This window comes from Eretmochelys imbricata, chromosome 2, assembly GCF_965152235.1.
Source record: "Eretmochelys imbricata isolate rEreImb1 chromosome 2, rEreImb1.hap1, whole genome shotgun sequence".
NCBI lineage: Eukaryota > Metazoa > Chordata > Testudines > Cheloniidae > Eretmochelys > Eretmochelys imbricata.
In genome coordinates, this window is record NC_135573.1 from 192,190,837 (window position 1) to 192,218,039 (window position 27,203).

Consider the following 27,203-nt stretch of genomic DNA (forward strand, 5'->3'; position numbering starts at 1 on the left):
TCCCTTGCTGAGTGTAGACGCCATGCTTTCTGGCATAGACACCGTGCTGACTTCACCCTCTGCTTGTGATTTTTACAGTGCAAATGATCTTTCTGCAATCTCCAATACAAATGAATAGCCCATTGTCCTTGGCCACACCTGGCTTGAGGTGGCATCTCCTTTCCTTTGTCGGAAAAAACTGCTTATCATCTTTCCATGGCGTGCCTGGTTTAAACACATTTTAGTTACGCATTTCCAGCACTTCGGTATATGTGTTTGTAGGTTAACCATCCATCACGCAAGAATATTAAGGGTCAGTGAGTTATTAGTTTTCCAGTGATATATTACATGATACTTCTTAAATAAATATCATGCCAACTATAGTGTGTCAGCTGTGTTGAGCAAGCTAAGCCAGCTGAGTTTTACATAGCAGGGAGCCTCTTGCCAGTTAGCATTGGGTGCTCCTAGGGTAACACATGCATGTAAGTATCCTTATTCACATGAATGAGTCCCATTGAAGTCACTAGGGCCACTCAGGAGAGTAAGGTTATGCACGTGCAAGTTTGTGGGGTTGGGCCATAAGTATGTGCTTCATTAATGGTCTATACCAATGACAGATTAGTGTCATGGTGAAGCTGAGATATTTTCTTTGTGAAGCAATTACAGACCCTTTTTGGAGTAAAAACTCACACACCGTTCTGCCTAATTTAAAACAAGAGATTTTAATCATTTCAAAACCACCACCATGTGGCTTCTTCTTTCAAGAAAAGGCAAAACTACAGACAATCGGGAATGAAGGAACTGGAGATAACAGATGTGATGAAGTCTGAGGACCTCTTCCCTTTGGACAAATAACTATTCATATTTCTGATTGACTGGGTGAGGGGGTTTTGTTAGACTTTTCTATACATTTAATAATAATACCTAGCTCATGTATAGACCTTTTCATCAGTAGATCTCAAAGTGCTTTTCAAAGTTGGTCAATACTAGTATCCGCATTTTACAGATAGAGAAATTGAGGCACAGAGTGAAGTGCCTTGTCCACGGTCACCCAGCCTGCTAGTGGCAGAGCTCAGACTAGGATCCAGGTCTCGCGAGTCCCAGTTCAGTGCTTTATCCACTAGGCTACACTGCTGTTATGAATTAATTGTTGTGTTTTTAAGTCAGGGAATGATGTTTAGTTTCCTCAGTCTGAAAGCAGCTATATGAAATAGAATGAGCTTCTGAGGATTTTCGTCTGTTAAGAAAAGTTTGTTTGAATTATCACCTTTATGATAATTTCTGTTCGCTTCTTTTGCTCAGGTGATAATAGATGACCAGTTACCTGTAGATCACAGTGGAGAACTCCTCTGCTCTTATTCCAACAATAGAAGTGAATTGTGGGTGTCCCTGATAGAAAAAGCTTACATGAAAGTTATGGGTGGATATGATTTTCCTGGATCCAATTCTGTGAGTACCAGATTATTCTTTGCAAGAGGCAAAAATGTGCATGAGGATCATCCCATAGCACATAGCTTTCCTTTGAATGAATAGTGAAGAGATCTAAATGAATTGTTTGAGGAAAGGAATGACTTTTCTTTTTGTATGCTGCTGTCTGGGTTTATTTTTATATATCGATTTTAAAAGTTATTTTGATGATTTTAGTAAATATAAATTAAGTTGTTTTTAGCATCTCCCAGATCGCATACATTAGAGACCATGGGCCCGATGTTGCAAATGCTTACACACGTACTTAACTGTACTCAGGAGGAATAGTCCCATCAAAAAGGGGGAACTGGATTTCAGTGAGACTGCTTGTGGGTACAGTTACACAGGGATAAGTCTTTTCAAAAATAGGCCCCACACCTGCAAAGTACATGTGTTTATTTTGAGAAGTTTCATTAGGGCTCTTGTATGTTTCATAAAACTATAGTTTTATGCCTTACACTAATAACCCTTTTGGTCTCTAATGCCATTTGTATAATAAGTAAAGGAGACATTCTCCCTTATTAAGTTGAGAGATTGGCTAGGGGAGGAGCACATCAATCCTTTTATGGCTCTTATGCACATGGTGGGAATGGGCACATGTATAAGTTAGTATTATTCTATCAAATAATACTAACATACATAGTTATGTAACTTGATATTCATATAGTAGTTTCTTTAGCAACCGCAACATTTATATAATGCTCAAGTTTAATCTGAGAAGCAAAACACTTGCAATGAGAACTGGACCTATTTTGCTGAGCCAACCAGACTGGTCTCTAATCACATGAAGAAATGCTTCACAACATTTGAACTCTCACAGCATATTTCTCAAGGTTCACAGCTTGATGATGTCGTGAAAACCAGACTTCATTGCTTTTTATTTTGGTTGCTCATCTTCTTTTGATCTTTTGGGTTGGTTATCGGGGAATTTCTCGTTGAGTTTGGTCTTGTGTAGAGAGTAACAATAGTGTAGATTTTTCTAAGTTTGTTCAAGTCACTACCATGACACACAATTTCAGAGAATAGGGAAGTTGTCCATGACCAGGAACAACTTGACTTCTAGCATTTGTTTCAATTAAACATAGAAACTCCAGCTCTTGACAATATGTCTCCTCCTTTGCATAATCAGAGAAGCATTTCCCAATGCCTGCACCGGATGTGTTGCTCTCCAAGGCCTATCTGTCAGTACTGTCCTTAGACAAGTTGGGAGGCATTTCTTTGCGCTTTCATAGTCCTACTTATTTGGGAGGGAATAGGAAAAAATACCTTTTTGTTTTAAGTATTTTTTTGGGGAGTGAAGCCCTGTATTATGCTTGTAAAGTGCACTACTGCTAGTTAAATTGAAATTGCTTTTATTGTGCAGGCCTTTTCACCATGTAAAGCTAGTTGTGTCTTGGAGACTGTGACGGGTTGGGTCATAGAAACCCCTTTGGGACTGCCACCTGATGTGCTGAGACTACCTCTGAGCCCATCTTACCTGGCAGCCTGGGACATCAGAACCCTGCCTTGTTGAGCCAGACACACCAGTCTGCTCCACCACAGACTCAGAGTCTGAACCACGCTCCCCAAAGCTGCAGACTTAACTGAAAACAGCTTAAGTGCTCCTGACTCTAGCACCCAGACACCTAGCTCCCAGTGGGATCCAAACTCCAAATAAATCAGTTTTACTCTGTATAAAGCTTATACAGTGTAAACTCATAAATTGTCCGTTCTCTATAATACTGAGAGATATGCACAGCTGTTTGCTCCCCCAGGAATTAAGTGCTTACTCTGGGTTAATTAATAAACAGAAGTGATTTTATTAAGTATAACAAGTAGGATTTAAGTGCTTTCAAGTAATAACAAACAAAAAGTAAGTTACCAAGCAAAATAAAACAAAAACATGCAAGTCTAAGCCTAATATATTTAAGAAACTGAATACAGGTAAATCTCATCCTCAGAGATGTTCCAATAAGCTTGTTTGACAGACTAGACTCCTTTCCAGTCTGGGCCTAATCCTTTCCCCGGTACAGTCCTTGTTCCAGCTCAGGTGGCAGGTAGGGGATTTCTCATGACTGCAGCACCCTTTATCTGTTCCACCCACTTTTATAGCTTTGGCACAGGGGGGAATCTTGTCTCTCTGGGTCCCCACCCCTCCTTCTGAATGTAAAAGCACCAGGTTTAAGATGAAAAGGAGTACTTGTGGCACCTTAGAGACTAACCAATTTATTTGAGCATGAGCTTTCGTGAGCTACAGCTCACTTCATCGGATGCATACCGTGGAAACTGCAGCAGACTTTATATATACACAGAGAATATGAAACAATACCTCCTCCCACCCCACTGTCCTGCTGGTAATACCTTATCTAAAGTGATCATCAGGTTAGGCCATTTCCAGCACAAATCCAGGTTTTCTCACCCTCCACCCCCCCACACAAATTCACTCTCCTGCTGGTGATAGCCCATCCAAAGTGACAACTCTTTACACAATGTGCATGATAATCAAGTTGGGCCATTTCCTGCACAAATCCAGGTTCTCTCACTCCCTCACCCCCCTCCAAAAACCCACCCCCATACACACACAGACTCACTCTCCTGCTGGTAATAGCTCATCCAAACTGACCACTCTCCAAGTTTAAATCCAAGTTTAACCAGAACATCTGGGGGGGGGTAGGAAAAAACAAGAGGAAATAGGCTGCCTTGCATAATGACTTAGCCACTCCCAGTCTCTATTTAAGCCTAAATTAATAGTATCCAATTTGCAAATGAATTCCAATTCAGCAGTTTATCGCTGGAGTCTGGATTTGAAGTTTTTTTGTTGTAAGATAGCGACCTTCATGTCTGTGATTGCGTGACCAGAGAGATTGAAGTGTTCTCCGACTGGTTTATGAATGTTCTTGACATCTGATTTGTGTCCATTTATTCTTTTACGTAGAGACTGTCCAGTTTGACCAATGTACATGGCAGAGGGGCAAGGCCAGCAATGCCCCTCTGCCATGTACATCTGTCCAGTTTGACCAATGTACATGGCAGAGGGGCATTGCTGGCCTTGCCCCTCTGCCATGTACATTGGTCAAACTGGACAGTCTCTACGTAAAAGAATAAATGGACACAAATCAGATGTCAAGAACATTCATAAACCAGTCGGAGAACACTTCAATCTCTCTGGTCACGCAATCACAGACATGAAGGTCGCTATCTTACAACAAAAAAACTTCAAATCCAGACTCCAGCGAGAAACTGCTGAATTGGAATTCATTTGCAAATTGGATACTATTAATTTAGGCTTAAATAGAGACTGGGAGTGGCTAAGTCATTATGCAAGGCAGCCTATTTCCTCTTGTTTTTTCCTACCCCCCCCCAGATGTTCTGGTTAAACTTGGAGAGTGGTCAGTTTGGATGAGCTATTACCAGCAGGAGAGTGAGTCTGTGTGTGTATGGGGGTGGGTTTTTGGAGGGGGTGAGGGAGTGAGAGAACCTGGATTTGTGCAGGAAACGGCCCAACTTGATTATCATGCACATTGTGTAAAGAGTTGTCACTTTGGATGGGCTATCACCAGCAGGAGAGTGAATTTGTGTGGGGGGGTGGAGGGTGAGAGAACCTGGATTTGTGCTGGAAATGGCCTAACCTGATGATCACTTTAGATAAGGTATTACCAGCAGGACAGTGGGGTGGGAGGAGGTATTGTTTCATATTCTTTGTGTATATATAAAGTCTGCTGCAGTTTCCACGGTATGCATCCGATGAAGTGAGCTGTAGCTCACGAAAGCTCATGCTCAAATAAATTGGTTAATCTCTAAGGTGCCACAAGTACTCCTTTTCTTTTTGCGAATACAGACTAACACGGCTGTTACTCTGAAACAGGTTTAAGATGGATTCCAGTATCAACTGAGGTGGTCACATGTCCAGTGAGACCCCAAGCCTTCATTCTTCCCGGCCTTACTCATAGGAAGGCTTGCAAGTAAACAGAGCCATCTATAGTCAATTGTCCTGGTTAATGGGAGCCATCAAGATTCAAAACCACCATTAGTGGCCCACACTTTGCATAATTACAATAGGACCTTAGAGTTATATTTTATATTTGTAGTTTCAGATACAAGAATGATACCTTTATACAAATAGGATGACCCAGTAGATTGTAAGCTTTGTAATGATACCTTACAAGAGACCTTTTGCATGAGTATATTCCAGTTACATTATATTCACAATCATTAGCATATTTTCATAAAAGCATATAGAGTGCAATGTCATAGAGACAAGCTAGAGTAAAAGCTAAACTATTGAGTCTTACCACAAAGTGCACCTTTGACAGAGGCTTGTTTTGGGAGCTCACTCTGAGAGTGCTGGGCATTTGAAACCATGAGCTTGAAACACTAATAATTGTACTTTTAAAAGATACCAGTGAACAATTCTGGATTATCAAGCCACTTGTTCGAGAGAATCATTTTTTATGCTTAAGCACAGCCTAGTCTAATGAAAAATTGCTCTCATAAGTGTTATGAGGCTGGTGCAAAATAACTCTGTGTGTACAATGTACACTAATTTTATATAAGGCATTTTAAAATACACTTAAAGGTAGCTTAATGTGTCTCTTATGACCAAATATGCTTGCATTTCAGAACATTGATCTCCATGCACTGACTGGCTGGATACCAGAGAGGATTGCTATGCACTCAGACAATCAGGCTTTCAATAAGGACAGTTCTTTCAGAATGCTCTATCAGAGGTAGACGTTTATTCTTCCTTGGTGACAGAAGATGCTTTCAGTGAAACAGATGTGTTAATGATATGAAAGTGACTAAAAATGTGATGGTCTTTGTCACTGGCTCTCAACACAAGCATTATAGTCCTACCACATATGATCCTCGTAGCCCCTGTCTGTGCTCTCCTTTGAAATCTGCTAGAGGAATAGAGTTATTAATGGCTTTGACATCAGAGGCTAATGGAGAAACAAGGGGGCTCTGTTAATAGATGGAGAACGGGATCCCCATCTCTAGCAGAACTATAACTTTAAAAAAAGAATAGTCCCTCTTCCCTGCCAATGGTGCGGTGGGAGGGAGGAGGCAGATCTGGAGAAATGGGGAGTGGAAGTTAGAATCTTCCCATAGGCTAGATTCAGGAGGAAGCAGGAGCCAGAGAAAGGAGGATGGATTTCCCAGCTATGCAGCATGAAGCTGACTTCAAAGTGGAAACAGGTGTGGTGAGGTTGCTCTAACGGTGCCACCAGAGTCCTTACTAACTGTGCCCAAGCAATAGATCTCCTGTGGAGGAGCACAGAGGTGCTCTGTACCTGTCAGGACCATGATACTAACCCGGGACTTAGTGTATCAATCCTACTGTTGTGATAAGTGTGGCCTAGTTATGTTTTCCAGCTGCAGGCGTTGTTCCTTTTTCCCCCTCCCCAAATTGAGAAAATTTAGCCAACCACTTTCTCCTCATTGTCAAGAAAGGCAGAGCACCAACATGATGGGAAAGGATCTCAGCTTGGCCAAAGCATTAAAACAAGCAAACACTGTACACCTGACACAAAACCTCACATTTTCTTCAGTAGATTTGTGACCTCCCAGTACATTGACAGTCACTCTTACGATCTGTTTCTCTGTATTTAGGCATTGGGGGCTAAATTCTCAGACACTACAGACCTACACTGACATTAAACCAGCATTTGTGCACACAAACTGATGTAGGAATATGGAAGCATGTACTTTTCACCCTCTGGTTCTTAGAAAATTTGCCCCCAAGATCATAAGTGCAGAGACGTACGAATTTCAGTTTGAAGTATATAGCAATTGACTAGCATCAAAGGATCGTACAATGTGTTAAGTAGAAGATTTATTTCACTGAGTATCTTTAATAAGTGACATTGTCAGTGTAAGACTGAATCTGACATGTTGTTTTTATGACAACAGTAATTTTCCTACTAGAGCCTGATCTTAAATATTGAAAAGTAACGATTATACCTTCTTTTATTGAGCTTGTACAAATAATTTGTCTCCTTCAGAAAAGATTACTTACACTCCAGGTTTGCAAAGTTGGGTCTTAACAATACAGCAATTTGGAAGAAGAGAGTTTAGTGTTCAATAAATATAATATTGTTACACTGGTCATTTTACATGTGCTAATAACCTAAACTAAGCTTCCTTAATTTCCCCCTCAGATTTCACAAAGGCGATGTCCTTATCACAACAGCAACCGGAGTGATGTCTGAAGAAGAAGGAGAGAAATGGGGTTTAGTTCCAACCCATGCATATGCTGTTTTGGATATTAGAGAATATAAGGTATCCAGTAAAACAAGAAGCTTTGTACTGGGTGCTTTTTACTTACCTGTCATCAATTGTAATAGATGGTGGATTTAAACATGACTGTCCAGTGACAGTGGAGTTTTGCTCAAAGAAGGGGCTTGAAATCTTTATCTTGCTCAAGAGCTTTATCAAGTTATTCCAAAAAACTTAATAACACTGTATTTTCTTAAGTGTTTAGTTTGTGTACCTAGTAGGTAAGATGCATCCGATGAAGTGAGCTGTAGCTCACGAAAGCTCATGCTCAAATAAATTGGTTAGTCTCTAAAGTGCCACAAGTACTCCTTTTCTTTTTGCGAATACAGACTAACACGGCTGTTACTCTGAAACTAGTAGGTAAGATTAACAATATGTTCACTCTTATCTTGACAAGATAACCAGATGATTTTTTTTAATCTACTGTTTCTCTAGGGGCTTCGATTCCTCCAGTTGAAAAATCCCTGGAGTCACTTGCGCTGGAAAGGAAGATACAGTGAAAATGATGTGAAAAATTGGACCCCAGGCCTACAAAAATACTTAAACTTTGATCCAAGAACAGCTCAAAAAATAGACAATGGTAAAATGAATTAAAAGGATGGTGTCAAGTCAAAAAGAATCATACTTCTCTTTGACTGGGTTTTTTTTGTGTTTACTTTTGTTACAAGTAACATTTGAAGATACTATCACTAGAAGATTAGGAAAAAAGATCTTATGTCAATTTGAGTAATTGAGAGCAAGTATGTGGAGGGGGGTCAGTTTCCTTGTTTTTGTGGGTCATTCACACAGCAATAGGGGGAGGACAGTAAACAAGACTAAAGTAACAAAAAAATGGCAAAGGCAGGGAAGAAGTACCTGATATTACTTTAAACTTATGTTTCAAAATTGACTAGATTTCAGGTAGAGTGGGTCATTTCATATATTTTAAATTTAAGAGGTTATTTCTTAGTATTCGCTTCTATTTTCCTTTTTTTAATCATGTGGTTTTTGTCATCCTTAATACTTCAGAACACATACTGAGAAACCTCATAATACCGTTTACTAGTACATGAGTGGACTCTTCAGTACTTCATTAGCTGTTTTCCTTGCATTCAGAAATACACATTCATATGCTCCTTGTAAGGAATGTTTTATTTCCTTACACCGAAGAGATCCATGATGTCTGTACTGGAGACTTCAAAATTTTCTCCCTGTGCTACACTTTAATGTACACGAGTCTTTAGTTGCATGCACTTGTTGACTGGATGACTATAAGTGGCTGAGATATTTCTTTGAGCCCAAGAGGATTACTACATAATTATGTAGAGAGATTGGTTGAGCAATACCAGGCCTGTCTTGTTGCTCCATCATCCCCCAGGAAGAACTAATGTACTGTATCAGGGAAATCAGCATGGGCTTCCCATGTGGCAAGGCAAAATGCTGCCATTCGATCAGCCAGTTTCCAAATACTACAATAGCTGCTCCACTTTGGAAATACAATGTAGTTTTTTTTTTCCTTTATGCTAACAGTTGTCTCTTGTCTCCCCACTGTAATTAATTAACCTTTTTTTAGTCTGGTGTCATATTGTTTACAAAATGATGGACACAGAGGCACTGAGATTCCATGTTGATGAGTGTGGTGTAAATAGCTAGGTGGAAAAACGTTATTTATTAGCAGAAAGTAATTCCGTCCTGACTCTGGCTTCACTTGACAGTACTTGGATTTAAATCCCTTGGTTCTGAAGTACATTTGTAAAGATGTTACTTTTTATGATTGGATTGGTATCTGACTAGTCTTGGTATCAAAATGTACAGTTCCAATGGCTGGATGTTCTTTGTACTGTAAGTCTGAAATACATCTGTGTTAGCAGCTTGTGTTACAGTGCTGTGATCATATGGAGAGTTCAAGGAGCAGGATTTTAGTAGTAGTAGCTTTGGCTGTGGTTGCAGTTGGGTACGCTGGGGAGAGGATAATTATTGCAAGTGACTATTGTAAAGATAAAGCAAATTCCAGTGTGCTAGAGCGCACCCAAATGAATGTTAAGTGGAATGCTAGGGAAAGATCTCAAACAATGCCATGCGTACTTTCCTTTCAGAGTAAGAGCTTGTTCTGCTGGACAAGTGATGTCCCCTCTCTGATGGACTTTCAGTTAAATAGGTAGAAAACAGTGAGCTAGATGGCCTAAACTGGAGGTTACCTATTAATTGTATCTAATTTTTCAGAATCCTAAGAAAGTAGGGGACAGCACAGAAGTGATTAACATTGCCACTCTTAGGAGGGCACAAGGATTACAGCTTTTGCTCATCACTTAAAAATACAAAATATTCTTTCTGCTGAGGAAAAGCAAAGGCAGCCTAACCGATCAGCAGAGACAGTGACCAGATGGTGACTCAGAGGTCAACTTCAGTCTCTCTTGGTTTACCAAACTGGCCTGTTTTGGAGGTTGTTTTTAGATAGGGAAGGTGAACAGCATGGACATTTGTATTCAGGTTTACGAGAATTAATTTTATACAAACCTTGGAGCTTGTGTTTAATTAGGGTCCTGCAAAATGCGTATAGCAAAGATATTTTACAAGCAAACAATGAAAAATTTGTTTCCTTTATAGGGATTTTCTGGATTGCCTGGGAGGATCTTTGCCAGTATTATGATGTTATTTATTTGAGCTGGAACCCAAGTCTTTTTAAAGAATCAACATGTATTCACAGGTTGGTCCAACAGAAAAGATTGAAATGTTAAGATCTACAACATAGTCAAATATATGTATATATTTTAGTAAATATTAATTTGAAGTTTAAAACAACAATATTGATGTGGCATTTTCCTTCTCTCCATTCTCCTCATCAGTGTCCAATTTATGAGCATTGGCTGGAGACCAGTCTCTTCATTCAGAGCCTGACATCCCACTTTAAAAACCATGGTCCAGATTCTGTTCTTCATTGCACTCACATAAATGCAGTGTAACTCCACTGATCTCAGTACCAACTGCTGAGCGGTTGGACTTGCTGTAGCCTTCTGCATCTTCCATCCACGTTTTCCCTGAATACAGTAACCCCTCACTTAATGTCATCCCAGTTAATGTTGTTTTGTTGTTACGTTGCTGATCAATTAGAGAACATGCTCGTTTAAAGTTGTGCAATGCTCCATTATAACGTTTCAGAGTAACAGCCGTGTTAGTCTGTATTCGCAAAAAGAAAAGGAGTACTTGTGGCACCTTAGAGACTAACCAATTTATTTGAGCATGAGCTTTCATGAGCTACAGCTCACTTCGGATGAAGTGAGCTGTAGCTCACGAAAGCTCATGCTCAAATAAATTGGTTAGTCTCTAAGGTGCCACAAGTATTCATTATAACGTTGTGTGGCAGCCGCCTGCTTTGTCCACAGCTTGCAAAAATAGCAGCCCGTTGCAGCTAGCTGGTGGGGGCTTGGAACCAGGGTGGACCGGCAGCCCCCCTATCAGTTCCCCTAAGTTCTCTGTGCAGCAGCTGCCCATCAGGCTATCAATTGCCGGCAGTTCAGCTGTCCCTCCCCCCCACTGCCATGGCCTGCGCCTGTCCTCTGCCTTGGAGCTGCTCCTGGGAGCCTCCTGCTTGCTGTGCAGGGGGCGGAAAGAGGGGTGCTAATGTCAGGGTGTCCCCCTCCCCCGACCCCATCTCCGCAGAGTGTTGGGGGGGGGCGGGCGGGCGGCAAAACATGACAGGGCTCAGGACGGAGGGAGCTTGCTGGCAGCAGCTGCTGTTTCAACTTGCTAATCTACTTAAAAAGGCAGTGTACTTAGAGTGGCATCAGCATCCTTAAAGGGAAAACACACATCTGTCTGTCCACACTCACACACTCTCTTTTTTCTCCCCCCCCCCATGCTGTCTCCCCTCCCTCCGTTCATGCTGCCTTGTAGAGCGTGAGGCCAAATTAACAACAATGTGTTAACCCTTGAGGGCTCAGCCGAGTGCTAGTTCATCATTTAGCAGTAAGGCATTCCCTGGGAAATATCCCACCCTCTGACTTCACCACCTCAACCAAGCTTCACAATCATCCTTGCTGTGTAGGGTATTAAATTGTTTAAAACTTACAGTGTGTATATCTTTTGTCCAGCTAAAAAAATTTGCCTGGAACTTACCCACCCCATTTACATTAACTCTTATGGAGAAATTGGATTCACTTCACATCATTTCGATTAAAGTAGCATTTTTCAAGAACATAAATAGAACATTAAGCGAGGAGTTAATGTAGTTTGCTGAGGGTGCTTGAAGAATAGGGCAGTTACTTTTACTTATCCCATGTTCCTGGGATGTTAGTATGTAGCTTGTGCAATGAATGCAGTCTCTCCCAGATAAATTAAGAATATTTGCACTTTTAAAAAATCACTGAAATTATTAACTTGGGATGGAGTCATCCCATGACCCTAGCCATAACTCTGCATTTCAGCATTCACTGTCATAAGTCATCTTCCTTGTCCATTGATTTGATCACCTCACCCCCCGTCTAAATCCCTCCGGTGGCTCCCCATCCTCTGTCACATCAAATTCTGGCTTCCTGTCACTCCCGTCTAAGCTGTGTGTAACTCTGTCACTCCTCACTGCTCTGAACTCCTCTCACTTTGTGTTGCCACCTCCCCTTTTGCCAGTGTTCTCACCCTGTTGTCCCATGTATCAGATTTACACAAACCTCTTCATGCCGCCTTCTGTGCCACTCGCTGTGCATGGTACAACTTTTGCAAAGGCTCTTGCTGTATCCACATTTAATTCAGTCTTGAAGACCCACTTCTACTATGCTGCCTACAGCAAGACTCTTTAATGTGTATATTAAGTAAAAAAGAGAGGAAAAACATTGTTTCCAATTTCCCAAGTGTCTGGCTGTCCTTCTATTGTTGGGGACTGTCCTCCTCTGTCAGGAAAGCACCTGGCACATAGTGGCCATTACCATAAAGGTATAACAGTAATAATTGGGACTTGCTAGTTCATAATGCAGCATTCCATGGATCACATCTGAGTAAAATGGAAAATTCTACACAAGAAAAGAGCCTGTATCCCCATGTTCATCCGTACAGTGTTCTAGGCTTTTTAGTGAAGCATTAATCCCCTTCTGTTGTTTTTCACATCAAGCATCCTCCTCCAGGCAACACACAAAGTGGTGTGAAAGCTTTGAAATTATGATTCAAACTGCTGCTGGTCCAAAGGTGGAGCTGCTAATTAAAACTAAAAAGCCCCCTCTGTGTATAAAAGGGGAAGAGACCAATGTGTGTAGGTTTTGGATCTAACCATATTTTAATAGCTTTTAAACAGTCCTACAATTACAGAAAGTACAGGTTCCCTTCCACATGCCAGCTTTTATGCCATACATGGCAATAACTCATTACCCCGTGGGTGTGAATAAATCATGGTTTTAGCTTTTATAGTGTGTTGTGCATGGTTGTCTTATTCACAGCGCTGTTCCGATTCAGCGTTTGTACTGCAGTACAGCCATCTGTAAAAGAAAGTGTTAGGGATGGTGTTTCTCACACAGCTGTGCTTTGTAACCATTGTCATGCTTATGGCTAGAAGTTATGCAGGTTTCAGTGGGAAATCATTTAGTTTTTGTTACTTACTACTCAAGGAAAACTATCACTTCTGTGCAGGATTTGCAGTTACTTGTAGAAATATGAATTAGTATCTTATTCATCAACTTGTTATTACTTTTAGTACTTGGGATGCAAAACAAGGCCCAGTGAAAGATGCTTACAGCCTGGCTAATAATCCACAGTACAGACTGGAAGTACAATGTCCACAAGGTGGAGCTGCTGTCTGGGTTCTGCTCAGCAGACACATTACAGACAAGGTATTAAATTATTCTTCTGATTGATATAATACTATTTTTCCTGCAGATTTATTATAATTGAGAATATAGTCAGATCTGGGTACAAGATTGTCTGTCTGATTCTCTAGATCCTAGTGAACCTCACTGTCTTTTTCAACTGCAGAAGTAGTGGGGAATTCAGATCATGGAACATAAGTGTATGTCATACAGCTTCTGTTCTGCCCTAATCATGGTGTTTAATTAGTTCATTATGGTAAGATGTATGTAATCTCTCTAACAGTTTTTTTATTCATATATTTTAAATAAACTTGTCGTGAAATTACTTCTCCTCCTCCAAGCTGTCACGCTGTAGTGTAGACATGTGTTACAGCTATAGAAGGATTTTTTCCATCATTAGTAAATCCATCCCTAATCAGGCCTAAGAGCAATATGCTAGAGGCCTGATCTGTTCTCAATGAAGTCCTTGGCAAATTCTTTACTGGCTTCCGTGGGAGCTGGAATAGGCACCTCAGTAAATATAAATGCCAAATCAAGCTACGTTGTTAATAAAAAAGCAGCAATGGAATATGAATTTGAATTACACAATGCATTAGTAGTAGTTTTGGATCTGTGTTCTACTCATTTTAATAATATCTTTTTAGGATGACTTCGCGCGCAATCGGGAATTCATCACAATGGTCGTGTACAAGACTGATGGGAAAAAAGTTTACTATCCAAGTACGTGTGTTTTTTAGATGTCAAACTGATGCTCACGAGTGGATGAAGACTTGCTAATTTTTTTAAGAAGCTGGTTAGAGTCATTCATGAATGGGAAACCCCAAGTCTGAAGGGGGGAGGGAGGACTCAGACTTCAGTGTGGTCAGTTGCAGCTTTGATTGACCAACCAATAAAGTCTCAATGTATACTTTGGCCTACTTCCATTGTGGAGAGACCTAAGGGGCTCAGTCCTGCCCTCAGATATACAGAAATCCATTGCCACTTAAACAGGCACTGTTTTTATATCTATTTCTCTTGTAAAACCAGCTGCTGTGCCTGCACAGACAGAGGGTAGTGAATGTTAAAAGGGAGGTGACAATGTGCTCCTGATTATCTAAAGGCACAATCATTTCCTACTTTTGTGGAATAAAAAACTGCAAAAAGTAGAACTTTTTTTTATGGCTATTTGCATTGAGTGGAAGCTGTGGGTGCTCAGCACCGGCTGATAAATGCCTTTTATTTAAAGATCCAGTTCAGCAAAGCACTTAAATCTATACCTAAGGATGTACTTAGAGATAGGCATATGTTTCAGTGCTTTACTGAGTTAAGGGTGAAGTGTTTAACTATCGATTTTCATTGTCTAATTTACCCCCCCAAAATTGAATGCCTTGGCCCTGGTCACTATGGGCTAAATCCTGCTTGCGTTGAAGTCAATGGGACTGTAAGCCTTTGTCTTCATTGCAGTAATAGGTGAGGTTTCTGTATCAAGATAGCTAACTAAAATCCTAGAGCCCATGATATGGCAAGTCAAGGTCAAACCCAGGTGGGAGGGTATAAAGTTGATCTTGATTTGCTTCTTCAAGGTAGAAACTACCTGTGCCTCATCTCCACTGACCTCAAGCTAGTGATCTCAATGTACAAACCTCACCTCTTGTTGCAGTGAAAACAATCCAAGCAATCAGGACTAAGCCCATTGTTGGTTACAGCCAGGCAGCTCCCTGCGAAAAACTGGGTTTGAGGTTGGGTTGCTGGTGGCTCTTCATGCCCTTTAGGGGAAAGGTTAATTATACTTATACACTACCTTTTTGGTTTTATTGCAGCAGTTGTTAATAAGGGCTGAGCCCATCATCTGCCAGCTTGTTCAGTGAACTCTGCCAATGAGTTCCTCTTTGATTCCAGGCTGTGTTTCTGCAGTGAAGGCCCTTTGGGACCTAGGCAGATAGTCATCCATTTTTGCAAGAGCTGATCTCATTAAAACTGTTTGTGTTCCTTCCTGCTGTATCAGAGACATGCTTCTGGTGTGACTAGCAGCAGCACTTGCATGGCGCGTTAGACCAAAAATACTCTCACCGAGTGTCAGTGCATTTGTACAGTGGAGGAACTGAAGGTTTCATCTGTGTCTGAAAGATCATGAGCGATCTTCCAAAGAGGCTGTTTGACCTCTTACTTTCATCACATGATCTATCCAGTTTTTGTTTTATGGCCCAGTTTTTTTAATGGAGCTTTCAAACTGACAGATTTATCAAACTGCTTTAAAACACTCTTTCCGCTGAAACTGGGAATTGCAACAGATTTGTAAAGCTGCAATATTATTTCACCCATCTGTTAAAATACAGTTTAATCCTTTGGCATGGAGAGGTGGATTTCCCAATGCTAAGCTTCAATTTGTTTTCTATTAATCCCTTCCCCACCCCCCACCCGTTAAAAAGAACAGAGTCCCTTGTCAAGAGAATGAAGGGCCTGATCCTGGACCTATTGAAGTCAGTGACTAGATTCCCAGTGATTTCAGTGGAACAGAAACAATCCTGAAAAGAACCAAGGTCCCTGTAAGAGGCTGAATATTCCTGAAAGGTTCTTAAGCATTATCTGTCAGATTATGTCACTGTATTATGTAGCTATAGTAAAGCAAACATTTAGACTGCAGCTATGTGGGTTGATAGTAGAATGCAGTCTACAGTTGCAAAGTTAGAAATGTACTGTGTCCTCTCTTCTAGGAGAGTGGGGCTAGGGAGAAAAGGGGAATTGAAAAAGAGAAAATATAGCATGTTAGGAAGCTTCACCCTTAAAACCTTTGGACTCTTCCACAGCCCAGATCCTGTCTTTTTATTCCTGAACTTGTCTTGCCAGCCCAGCAGGGAACCTCCATAAGGAATTCATCACAGGAAAAAGTTTGAGAGGGTCTCTTCCCCTCAAATATATTTTAATTTAAGATTCTGGGTCTTATTTAAAATGTCTACTTAAAATCACTGTAGAACTCTCTCTAGAGTAGAGATATTGGGCCTGATCCACTCCCATTGAAGTCACTGGAAGTTGGATGAGGCCTATGATGCAAGAAAAGGGCATTAGGTTGCATTTCCCAGTGCATCCTGAAAAGGCATCTATGGCACAATGAGTGGATGCCATATCATACCCAATTCCCAAACACTGGTTGGAGTTGCTCTTGAAAGCCTTTTGAGTGTTTCATTAGTGAAAGTTGAAGATATTATTTTTACCATTAGCTAGTCTGAATGTAGCTTGTATTCTTGTGTCACCAGCTTGGTGCCAGCAGAATGACTTTCCTAGCATAAAGCCCAGTGATGAGACAGAATGGATAGAGATTTTCACCAGTGCTGGGGTTTTTTTGGTGGTGAGGAAACATGCATCTCTTTCTTTCCAGCTGATCCTGCCCCATATATTGATGGGATTCGTATCAACAGTCCCCACTATCTGACCAAGATAGCACTGACATCTCCAGGGTCCCATACGTTTACACTGGTGGTGTCCCAGTATGAGAAACAGAACACGATCCACTATACTCTCAGGGTATGTACTATAGAGAAACTACAATCATATTATAAGTGGAGTATTTCAATTCATTGGGAAAACATAGCAAAGAGAAAATCCTCCCCATTGGTAAGAGTGATGGGAAGTGTCTGTTGATCCTGGGGACCATTTTTAAGTTGATTGCCCTATATTTCAAAGTATTTCTTTTTAGATGAATATAGTTGTGTTTTTGGAAGGGCTCGGGGGAAGATGTGAATCATGGCTGGGACGCACTGGAGAAAGGGAAGCACTGTGTAGGTAAGTGCTTTGGTGCATGTCTGTAGAGCAGCTAGGAGGTGAGATTCCCAGCTCAGACAGACACACTAGCTCAGCTTGAGGTAAGGTGCTAAAAGTAGCAGAGTGGCCATGATGGCACAGGCAGCAACTCAGGCTAGCTGCCCACGAACATACCCAGGGGTCAGGTAGGACTATATGCAGGTGGCTAACCTGGGCCACTGCCAACCCTTCTGGCCACACTGCTATTTTTAACATGTTAGCTGAGCTATAGTGTGTATGTCTTCCTGAGCTGGGAATCATACCTCCAGCTGCTGTGTAGACATACCCATATATGGATCTCCATCTAGTGAGGGCAATATAGAGTCAGTTCTTGCATGCAGTGCTTTGTTACATTACCACAGTCCAGAACCTCTCTCGATCATAATTTTATAATAGGACTAGGTTAAAAAGATGAAAGTATTTGTTTTATTTCCCTCAGCTAAAATTGAACATCTGTTTCCAGGTGCTCTAGCACTAGCTCATCATTGCACTACCCAGCCTTCATCCACTTCATATTTCAGTAAAGATGGTTTAAAGTATTTTCTTCCCTAAATCCTCACATACATAGTAATCAGAATGAAAGGTCATCGTGTAACTGACAAATCCCATGCTAATGTGTTCGCATTTCCTTTGCCACTACAGAAAATAAGACCATTCATACCCTCTCCCCCTACATTCTTTACACTATAGAAACGTGACACGGCATTGGATGCAGTTCAATCGTGCTTGCCCCAGTGCACCTTTGGCCTACTGGACTTCACTGCAGGCCGCTTTGACAAGCACTGGTGGAAACAGAGGACTCCACTGCTGCTGTTTTGCACCTGTGTTGAGCTCTGCATTTAAAATGACTTGACTGCTCACAAACAATGAGAAATGAGCTGCGTTCTCAACAAAAGAATTGTGAGAAGGACATAGTTCAGAGCAAACAACTGCCCCTTATTTCACTACTCAAATATTAATCTCAGTCCCCACCCAAAAGCATTCTGGGGGAAGGGAGGGCAGTGGAGGATAATAGTTGGAGCCCAAGCACTGTAGCCCAGGTCACCCTATGGTGACTTTACATTTCAAATACACAAACTTTGACAGGCATGGTATTCTGGGTGGTATCTGCTGCTTCCCAGTACTCACTGGGCAGAAAGTGTTTCTGGTTCTCATTTAATGTCACCAGCCTTTTCCTGTCCATACATGATCTGCTTGGTGTCCCTCTGCTCTGCACACTAAACACATTGAGTGACTAGCTGGAGCTTTAGGGGAGCATGCACTGTGCTATACTGTGTTAAGTATCAGAGAGCATATTAAAGCACCGCTGTAGGTGTTCACAGTTTGCTTTGGTGAAGGGACTAGGGCTTAATAGTTGAAAGGGAAGGAGTACGGGTGCCCATTATTCCGGTTATACTCTGTGCCCTCCAACCATTAGTAAGGTTCGAAGGGTCTGGTTTTTTCCCCAGTACAAGGAAGAGGAATAGGGAATGTTCTCTATATTTGTGTAGACCACTATATATTGACCGCTATAGCTGATGTCTGATGTCCGTCTGCATGTTTTACCTATCAGAGACAGATGGGGACTCGAAATCTCCAAAGTTGCTGTGCACATAAAGCCACTTATTCCCCATAATGATATTCGGTCATGGCTTCATACTGTACGTGCTTGGTTGGTTTGTGTAACTGAATTAGTCTTCCACAATCTAGGTGTATTCAGTGTGCAAGTTTACCTTTACCAAGATCCCTACCCCATACACCATCTCCAGACGGGTAAGAAATTGGATTTTCTTCCATAAATCAGTGCTTGTTGTTAATCTGCTATGGGTGTGTGGAATTCTGTCTCTGGGGTTGTTTTATATAATTTTGTATTAGTTAATTTCAAATTATTTTGTTTGGTATTTTCCATGCAAAATGAGCCTCTTGATGAAACACAAATGTATGCTTTGACTTAGAATGTCTGTATTGTGAATCCTCTACAGTAGTGTGATTGGAATAACTTGAGCTTCATTTTTTATCTATCTCCAGAAACTCTTGCTCTTTTTGGGTTGTTAGGACTAGAAGGTAGTGGCCTGAATATAATCAAGGAAAATATAGATACTGAATTGTTTAATCCAAATGAGAAGGGGTCTGAGGCTTTGATCTAAATAGCTTTAATATTTGTTGAAGTGGAAGGCACTATTTAAAAAAAAAATCAATTTTTTTTTTCTAAACACTGAAAATAATTCTGATCTTATCTATGCTGCTATAAATCAGGAGTAACTATTGAAATTAATGGAGTTACACAAGTAGTCAACTGAAGTGAGAAGAATCCAGGACTTCACTTTTTTATTTCTCTGTATTGAAACTAGAGAGAGAAAGCAAGATCTGCCTGAAATAAAAAGGCACCATCTGTTTTGTTTCTTGTCAGGTTAATGGTCAGTGGAAAGGTCATAGTGCTGGAGGCTGTGGAAACTTCAGAGATTCCTACAAAAACAACCCCATTTACCAATTTCAGCTGGAGAAGACTGGGCCACTGCTAATTGAACTAAGAGGACCAAGGTTTGTGAAGAATAAATGCTGTGTATCAGTACAGTTAGAACATGAGATATAGATCAAGTGTAAGCTTTTTTTTTTTTTACTTAACCTGTCAGAACAAACTTTAGCTTTAAAGGCCACTTAATTTCCAGCTGAACCAATCCTTATTACTGGGTTTCCCCCTCATTCTATTTCTCAAGCAGCTTCCACTCTCCACCTAGCTGTTAAACAGTGAATCATTTTTTCTCTTGAAAATCTTTCCCTCTTGAATTCTCCCTATATGCTAGAATCCCCTTTCTATCTGCTGGTTAGGGGTCAGACCACAGCTGGGCCTTGCATGGCACAGGGGGCCTTCCTTGCCCTGGCATGGCCCTTAGGATGGCTAGCCATGCCTGTGGCCCTTTCACCCCTGCAGTAGTCAACATGCAGGAGGACTTCCTCTTACCCTTGCAGGTGTGACAGAAGACGTGCTGTCTCGGGATGGCAGGCTACAGCTCACGTTCTGTTTGTGCTCTAAGGCTGTGCCAGTCCACACTGTCACCACCATTGAGCTGCATGCATTGAGGGAGGCATGTATGGAGCACTAGAGCACCATTCAACCTGAAAGCTGCACGGAGCGTTTGCCCATCACTGAAATGCACTCCGCTCTGAGGTAGCACGTGGTAATTGTGCATCCCCCGTATTGCATCTACTTCCTAAGAACAACTTCTGCTGTTAAAACTGTAGGAGGAATTTGGGAAGGCAGATTATAATATAGACACTGAGGCTACAACCCTTACAACCAATGCAATTCCAGTGACTCTTCATGGTCATGTTAGGACCTCTCCCATCAGAAGGCCAGTGTTCATGTCTTCACTCAGTAACAGGTGAAGCAGTGAGTGGCAAGCCTCCTGGCCCCCACTGTCACTTTCTAGCAGAGCCCCAGTAGCGGGCACCTATGCATGCTTCCTAACTGACACTAGGGGGTCCGTGTCTGGTCACTGAACAGTATTATAAGGAGGAGGCAGGTAGGTAGGTGTTAGTTTTGGCAAAGCACTCATTTCATGTTGCTTCAAGGTACATAAGCAACACTTGTCTCTCCAAAAATGAGGATCTGTAGAAGCAGTTTCATGTAGGCAAGACTAGGTTAGTTACCTGTCACAAGCCTGCTGCAGCAGTAACTTGGCACTTTCCTTATGGCGCCCCTGCTCCTTGAGATTTGGATTCCAGGTTGAAGGGGAAGAGGCATGCACCTCCTCTGATGAGTAGAGCCAACTTGTCCTCAGTTACAGAGATGCAACTTGGGGAAAATTCCATGGAAGTCAATGAAATCTGGACACATGTAACTTAATTTGTTCTGTGGTCTCGGCTATTCATTCAGCACATGCACTGATCTATACAACCACAAGCATAACCCCCTTCGTGTAGTGGATGTGTGCAGCCCAACTGGCATCTCCCACCTATTTCAGTTCTTGGACGGAAAGCTTTTTTGCAGCCAAATATTAAATTTGTGTCTGAGTTTCTGAATGCAAGTGCTGACAAGTGTTCTTAAGTGGCAAAAATAATGCTCTAATTAAGAACAGAAATAACTTGCAGATGTGCTAGTTGCTTGCAGTTGTCTTCCAGTTATAGCTCAACTTTAATTTGGTAAATCTTCTATTTGACATTTAAAGTAAGGGTAATGAAACCTGTCTTTACATGTAGGCAGTACAGTGTGGGATTTGAACTTGTCACAGTCTCTACAGTAGGAGATCCTGGTCCCTCTGGCTTTCAGAAGAAGAGCAGTGGTGACTACAGGTAATGCTCATTTGATTATCGATACACTTTTCCTTTCTCCCTTAAATACACCTTATTAAGCTGGCATTGTATTTTTTTAATCAGATGTGGATTTTGCTACATGGAGGTGGAGAATGTACCAGCTGGAGTTTACAATATTATTCCCAGCACGTTCCTGCCTCAGCAAGAGGGTCCTTTCTTCTTGGACTTTAATAGCGCTACCCCTCTTAAGACATCACAACTGCACTGAGGTGGCAAGTCTCTACATTACTCTCTAGGGAAGAAGTCAAGAGCTAGAGCAATGCCATCTCCTGAAAACACTGGGGAAATATATCCCCCAACCATTGACACAAGATGCATAAAACTGCACTCTACCTGGAAAAAGTAATAGCCCAAGGCTTGGGCCACCAATCTCACTGCATTAGCCACTTCAGCGTTTACTCATGCTTTTTGCTGTGCAGCCATTAGGGTGAGAGAATGCTTCAGAACCATTGATGGTAAATTTTTGTGTGAAATGTTTGAATGTAAATCTTATTAATCAATAGCAGGCCTTAGCTTACTGCAGTTTGGCACCTTATACCTCATCAAGTTTTGAAATCTTTCCTCTCCCCCCACACAGGGTAGCTTAGTTCTAACAATCATTGCTTAACTTTTACAGTAAACATTGTAGAGAAAAAGGAAGGGGTCTGTGTGCGTCTAGAGCAGGGGTTCTCAAACTGGGGGTTGGGACCCCTTGGGGGGCATGAGGCTATTACATGGGGGGTCATGAGCTGTCAGCCTCCACCCCAAACCCTGCTTTGCCTCCAGCATTTATAATGGTGTTAAAGTGTTTTTACTTTAAGGGGGGGAGGGTGTCACACACAGAGGCTTGCTATGTGAAAGAGGGCACTAGTACAAACGTTTGAGAACCACTGATTTAGAGCCCACAGAAATAATGAAGTAAAAGGCAGCGGGTGCTGTTCTGGATGTGTAAAAAGCACAGTTGTTTATACTGCCCCTTACTCGGATGGTTTTAGGGGGAGAAAGTCAAGTTGTACTCTGATAAGAGCCACTAACAGGGAGCACATTGTACAAGCAATACAACACTCCCGTATTCTACTTCAGCGGTTGAATAGGTTAGCTAGAGGAGCTGTTGATCAGCTTTAACAAGAAGTTGTCATTTAAATACTAGCTATTTAACTATCCTTTCTGCATGAGCAGGGCTGTGTGGAGTTAGGATGGGAGAGATAAGAGGCTACTCCCTTTTCTATAATAAACCACACATCTGCAGCACTGGCTTTACACCACCACAGACAGAAGACTGCTTAAGACAGCCTTCAGTTAAAGAAGGAACCTTCTTAAGCTGTAACCAGCCAGGAGACCCTATATCTGCAGCTAGGGGTACCAACTGTCCAGGAATTAATTTTTAATTAAAGGTTGTCATGTGATGAAACCTCCAGAAATACATCCAGCTGAAATTGGCAATCCTAGCTACAGCCTTTGACCGTACTTCCACTGGAATCAATGGTAAAACATTGACATTTTGGGGAGCAAGACTCAAAACAACCAATCAAACCCACCAGCAACTTTGGGTTGTTTTTCCCCAAGACAGTACCAGTGCATGAGTTTGGAGAGATTAAGCATAAGATTCTCCCCTATTAAAGTTTGCTGCTGCAAATGCATCTAGCACCTTAATAGGCCAGGGATACTTTGCTTGTTTGGTCTCCTCTGGTTAGACAGCAGCTTTGAGGAGAAAGTAGTTTGGGAAAAAAACATTAAGATGTGCCTTTTAATTGCAGTTTTCTGAAAGACTATCTGGGTTAGGCATTACATCACACTGCATCCATGCCAGTAACTAAGTCACTGCTTATCTTCTTGGCAAGGAAGTTGTAAGATAAAAAGTTGTACTGTAGGACAGAACCATTGATTTAAGAGCTGTCCAGTTGCAGATGGTGGGGAGAGGAGGGAGAGAGTGTGAGGAAGTAGCCTAAATTATGTTCAACTGCAGGAAGTTGATCTTTATGGGCTCTGCAAGATGGGCTCTGCCAGCTTGAAGGATGGCTCTTTAGATGCAAAGCTGAATGTCCCATTTAAAACATGTTGTAGGGTAAGGTTTCAGCCCTTCTTGTGCACATACAACTTTGTATGTGCAAAGGACTGCAGCTACAGTTTAGGTCACTTACTCCATTTACAGCAGAGGCAGGCAAACTGCAGCCCCGGGGGCCACATCCAGCCATTCAGACATTTTAATCTGGCCCTCATGCTCCTGCTGGGGAGCAGGGTCTGGGGCTTGCGCAGCTCCTGGAAGCAATGGCTTTGCATGTTGCCCCTGCCCCAAGTGCTGCCCCTACAGCTTCCAGTGGCCGGGAACCACAGGGGCAGTGCGCAGACCCACCTGGCCGTCCCTCAGGGTAGGAGCTGGAGGGAGGACATGCTGCTGCTTCTGGGAGCTGTTTGAGGTAAGCGCTGCCCAGAGCCTGCACCCCCGACCTCCCTCTGAACTGCTTGGTCCTAGCCACACCCCCTTGCAACTTAACCCCCTTCCCCAGTCCAGAGCCCCTTCCCGCACCAACCCTCAATTTCATGAGCATTCATAGCCTGCCCTACAATTTCCATACCCAGATGTGGCCCTCAGGCCAAAATGTTTGCACCCCCTTGATTTACAGGCCAGGAACAGTTAAGGGGCCTGAATTGTGGGTGTTGCTCCACCTGCTGCTGTTTGCACTTTAAAAAACAAATGTTGGCCAATATTTTTTTAAATTACTAGTCCTACCCCTTCAAAACTCTGGGCCAGGCCTGCAGGCAGGTTGTGAATTTTTTCTTAATTCCCTGTCAGCAAAATAGTAAATTGATTTGCCCAAATCACCTGTTACATCGTCCTCTTTTGGTTGATACGATACAGGCAGTCCATTTTTCCCTCTGATCACCATCAAGCTAATTCAACGGCTTTTACATCAGTAATTTGACATGAACAAGCTTGAGTTTCAGCTTCCATGTGCTAGTTCACCAAATTTAGTATAGATTAAATAAAGGAACAAAATCTTCAATCTCTACCTGGATTACAAGCTGATAACTGTCCCTGATGCCAGGGCAATATATGCTACCCAGAGAATACAAAAGGGTAGATAGGCTGTAAATGCCTGCAGTGGGCCAGTGCTACAAAAACAAAGCATTACAATTTGACTGTCCAGATCCCCATTAATATTTAAGGCTAGGTATGCAGAATATGAAAGTCAGTTATATTCTAAAAGCCTCTCAAAATATTGCAGTCTTGGGGCTCTGACCATTTAGAACCATTTTACATCACGCTACTTCTCTAGGGCACAGAGCACCTTAGCACCAAGGAATTTTCAGTCACAGAACCTCAGACAGTAGCATAGATGCATGCGCTGGCTTTGTGTATGCTAGCCTTAGCTTTACACTTCATTTAAGGAGTCTCTTCAAAAGAGGAAAAGCAGATTACCCAACTACTAATAAAAGCAATCAGCCTATTGCATCTTTTAATCTAGTTCTAGAGAGATTTATCAGATTTAAACAGGTTATTGGGAAATGACTTTATTGCACAGCCAGGAAAAAAAACAAACTGCTCAGCTAAATCTCCCCCCTGTCATTCAGAGATTCTGATCATTAATATTAAAAATATTTGTAGATGTTGAGGTAATCCTTCTGGAATGCTCCATTCTAGCACTTATAGAAGGGATGGGAGACTGACTTAAAGGGATATACAGATGTCTGTAAAAAGTTGCTTGCAGTCAGTTTCTTACTACACAATGATGGATCAGACAGTCTGGGCTGGAATTTGCACATTGTAATTCGCTATTTTGCTATATTTCCAACAGTCAACTACGAGACTCCTACTTTCTTTCTGTATGCAACTGTATCAACTCAAACTTGTTTTAAAGCATAGAACTATAAAGATTCACATTAGTATGTACTGCACTTAGCTAGCTGGTGATTGAAACTACTCTAGTACAGTGTTTCTCAAGCTATCTGATGTGGGGGACAGCAATTTTTTTTTCCAATGTGTGCGCAGACTGGCAGCCGCTGGCTCACGGACCGGCACCGGTCTGCAGACCACCACTTTGAGTAGCACTGCTCTAGTACATGACAAAGGTGCTACAGCTAAGGAATTGTGTGTACAAGGAGCGTAAGTCACCAGATGCAAACCGAATGCCCTAGAAATGTCTTTTTAAAGAAAAGGAATGATCCTCTAAGAGGAGGAATAACTGTTTACTGGGTTGCACACAGTAGGAGGAAGGATACTTTATAAAGAGCTGTTTTCAGTATCCTTCAAAAGGATTTTTGGCATGTTGTACACTTTCCCCTTCAATTTAGACACTGTCTAGACTCTACATAGTTTGCTAGTGAATCCTACCTCAGAGCTGCTGAGGACATCATGCTTTACCTCCGTAGGGTCCAGAATTGGGCCTTCTGTTTTTAAACAGCTATTAGGTTAATCATCCTTGCTTAATCCGTCTGAGTTCAGAAAGACGGACTTAATGCATGTAGCTACCTTTCAGGGACCGTACTAGCAGCATCCATGTGGTTCTAAAACACAGTAAAGCTGAGAGGCTCCATTAGAAGTTAGACCTCTCCTGCACATAGCAAAATGTTTGAAATTAACATTTTTACACAGTCTGAGATTGTGTATATGCATATTTTGTACAGCAGAAATACCTAAGGCTTCTGTACCTGAAGGTGAACATGCTGCATACAGAAGAGTTTCAGAAACACATTAGAACAGCCTCTGAAAAATGTTAAGATTAAAAAAAAAAAAAAAAATACACTGAGTACCAGTTTTCAGTGCATATTACCGAAAGTATGAAGAAGCTTAAAAGGTGAGAAGCCATCAATTCACCACTCTTTGGTAAAGCTGTTTACATTGCATCTCACTTCAAGGCTGCTAACTTGTTACCACACATGCTTTAAATGTCAAAGGCTTATTTTTATACTTTCAACACCACACTGCCAGCTAGTGTAATATTAAAGGATGTTTTGAGCAGTCTAACAAAACGTAACTTGACAGAACTTGCGCCTTTGGTATTCCATGGTAATGTTCTGTTCATATCCATTTGTCGTTATGTATTTGATATACAGAATTGGCATTTATAAAAACTTTAAAAATAAAATGGTCAGAGCAATTATTTATGAAACTGCATTTTCATTTCTACTAATGTCTGTGCTCCCCAAAACCTGCCTGAACACAGCAAAGCAAGCTATGCACACACACTTCAATTGTAGAGTTAGCTGCTGAATGCCGAGGTGTCCAGAGGAAGAGGCCTTTCCACATATTTACTCTTTAAAACTTAGTTTGCCCTTCTGCTGTAGGTTTGCAGGGTACGAGCTGCTAATTTCTTGGGCCACATCACCCCCCAACATACTTTCTGCTAGTAATGTCTCACCCTACTGGAATCTGCCTAGAAGTTTCATGAAGGTACACTGGGTAATAAGGAAAACTTTCTCTTTTGGTGTCCTGTGCAGCACAAATGAGAAACTTTCCAAGAGTGCAGGTGTTTTGGATCTTTAATTAGTAACTTACCTTTTAATAGTAGGAAGGATTTGATGCCAAGGGAAGAAGGAAACAAGGAAGTGCATTTGAGAGTTGGCATGTCTGCAAAAGTAGGTACTCAGCACTTAATTGCTTGGTTGTTTACCTAATAGAGGCAGAATAGACAATTGGTTTAGCTACAAAGATTAGGTGACAACATGAAAATTATGCAGTTTTAT

At 41.6% G+C, this 27,203-nt stretch overlaps 1 protein-coding gene across 5 annotated transcripts in view; it reads left to right on the forward strand.

Moving 5' to 3' along the window:
* The window catches only part of CAPN7 (calpain 7), a 48,918-nt gene extending 22,298 nt beyond the window's left edge, over window positions 1-26,620 (forward strand). For 4 of the 5 annotated variants that reach the window (XM_077811198.1, XM_077811199.1, XM_077811200.1 and 1 more), the window contains 12 exons: window positions 1,282-1,428; window positions 6,046-6,152; window positions 7,584-7,704; window positions 8,137-8,281; window positions 10,288-10,387; window positions 13,358-13,493; window positions 14,114-14,189; window positions 16,825-16,970; window positions 18,936-18,998; window positions 19,636-19,766; window positions 21,426-21,518; window positions 21,603-26,620. In XM_077811198.1, the coding sequence (XP_077667324.1) occupies window positions 1,282-1,428; window positions 6,046-6,152; window positions 7,584-7,704; window positions 8,137-8,281; window positions 10,288-10,387; window positions 13,358-13,493; window positions 14,114-14,189; window positions 16,825-16,970; window positions 18,936-18,998; window positions 19,636-19,766; window positions 21,426-21,518; window positions 21,603-21,747 (1,410 nt within the window). In that variant the 3' untranslated portion in view covers window positions 21,748-26,620. The remainder of the gene's footprint in view (window positions 1-1,281; window positions 1,429-6,045; window positions 6,153-7,583; window positions 7,705-8,136; window positions 8,282-10,287; window positions 10,388-13,357; window positions 13,494-14,113; window positions 14,190-16,824; window positions 16,971-18,935; window positions 18,999-19,635; window positions 19,767-21,425; window positions 21,519-21,602) is intronic. The other variant, XM_077811204.1, reaches the window with a different exon arrangement.
* Window positions 26,621-27,203: the final 583 nt, after the last annotated feature.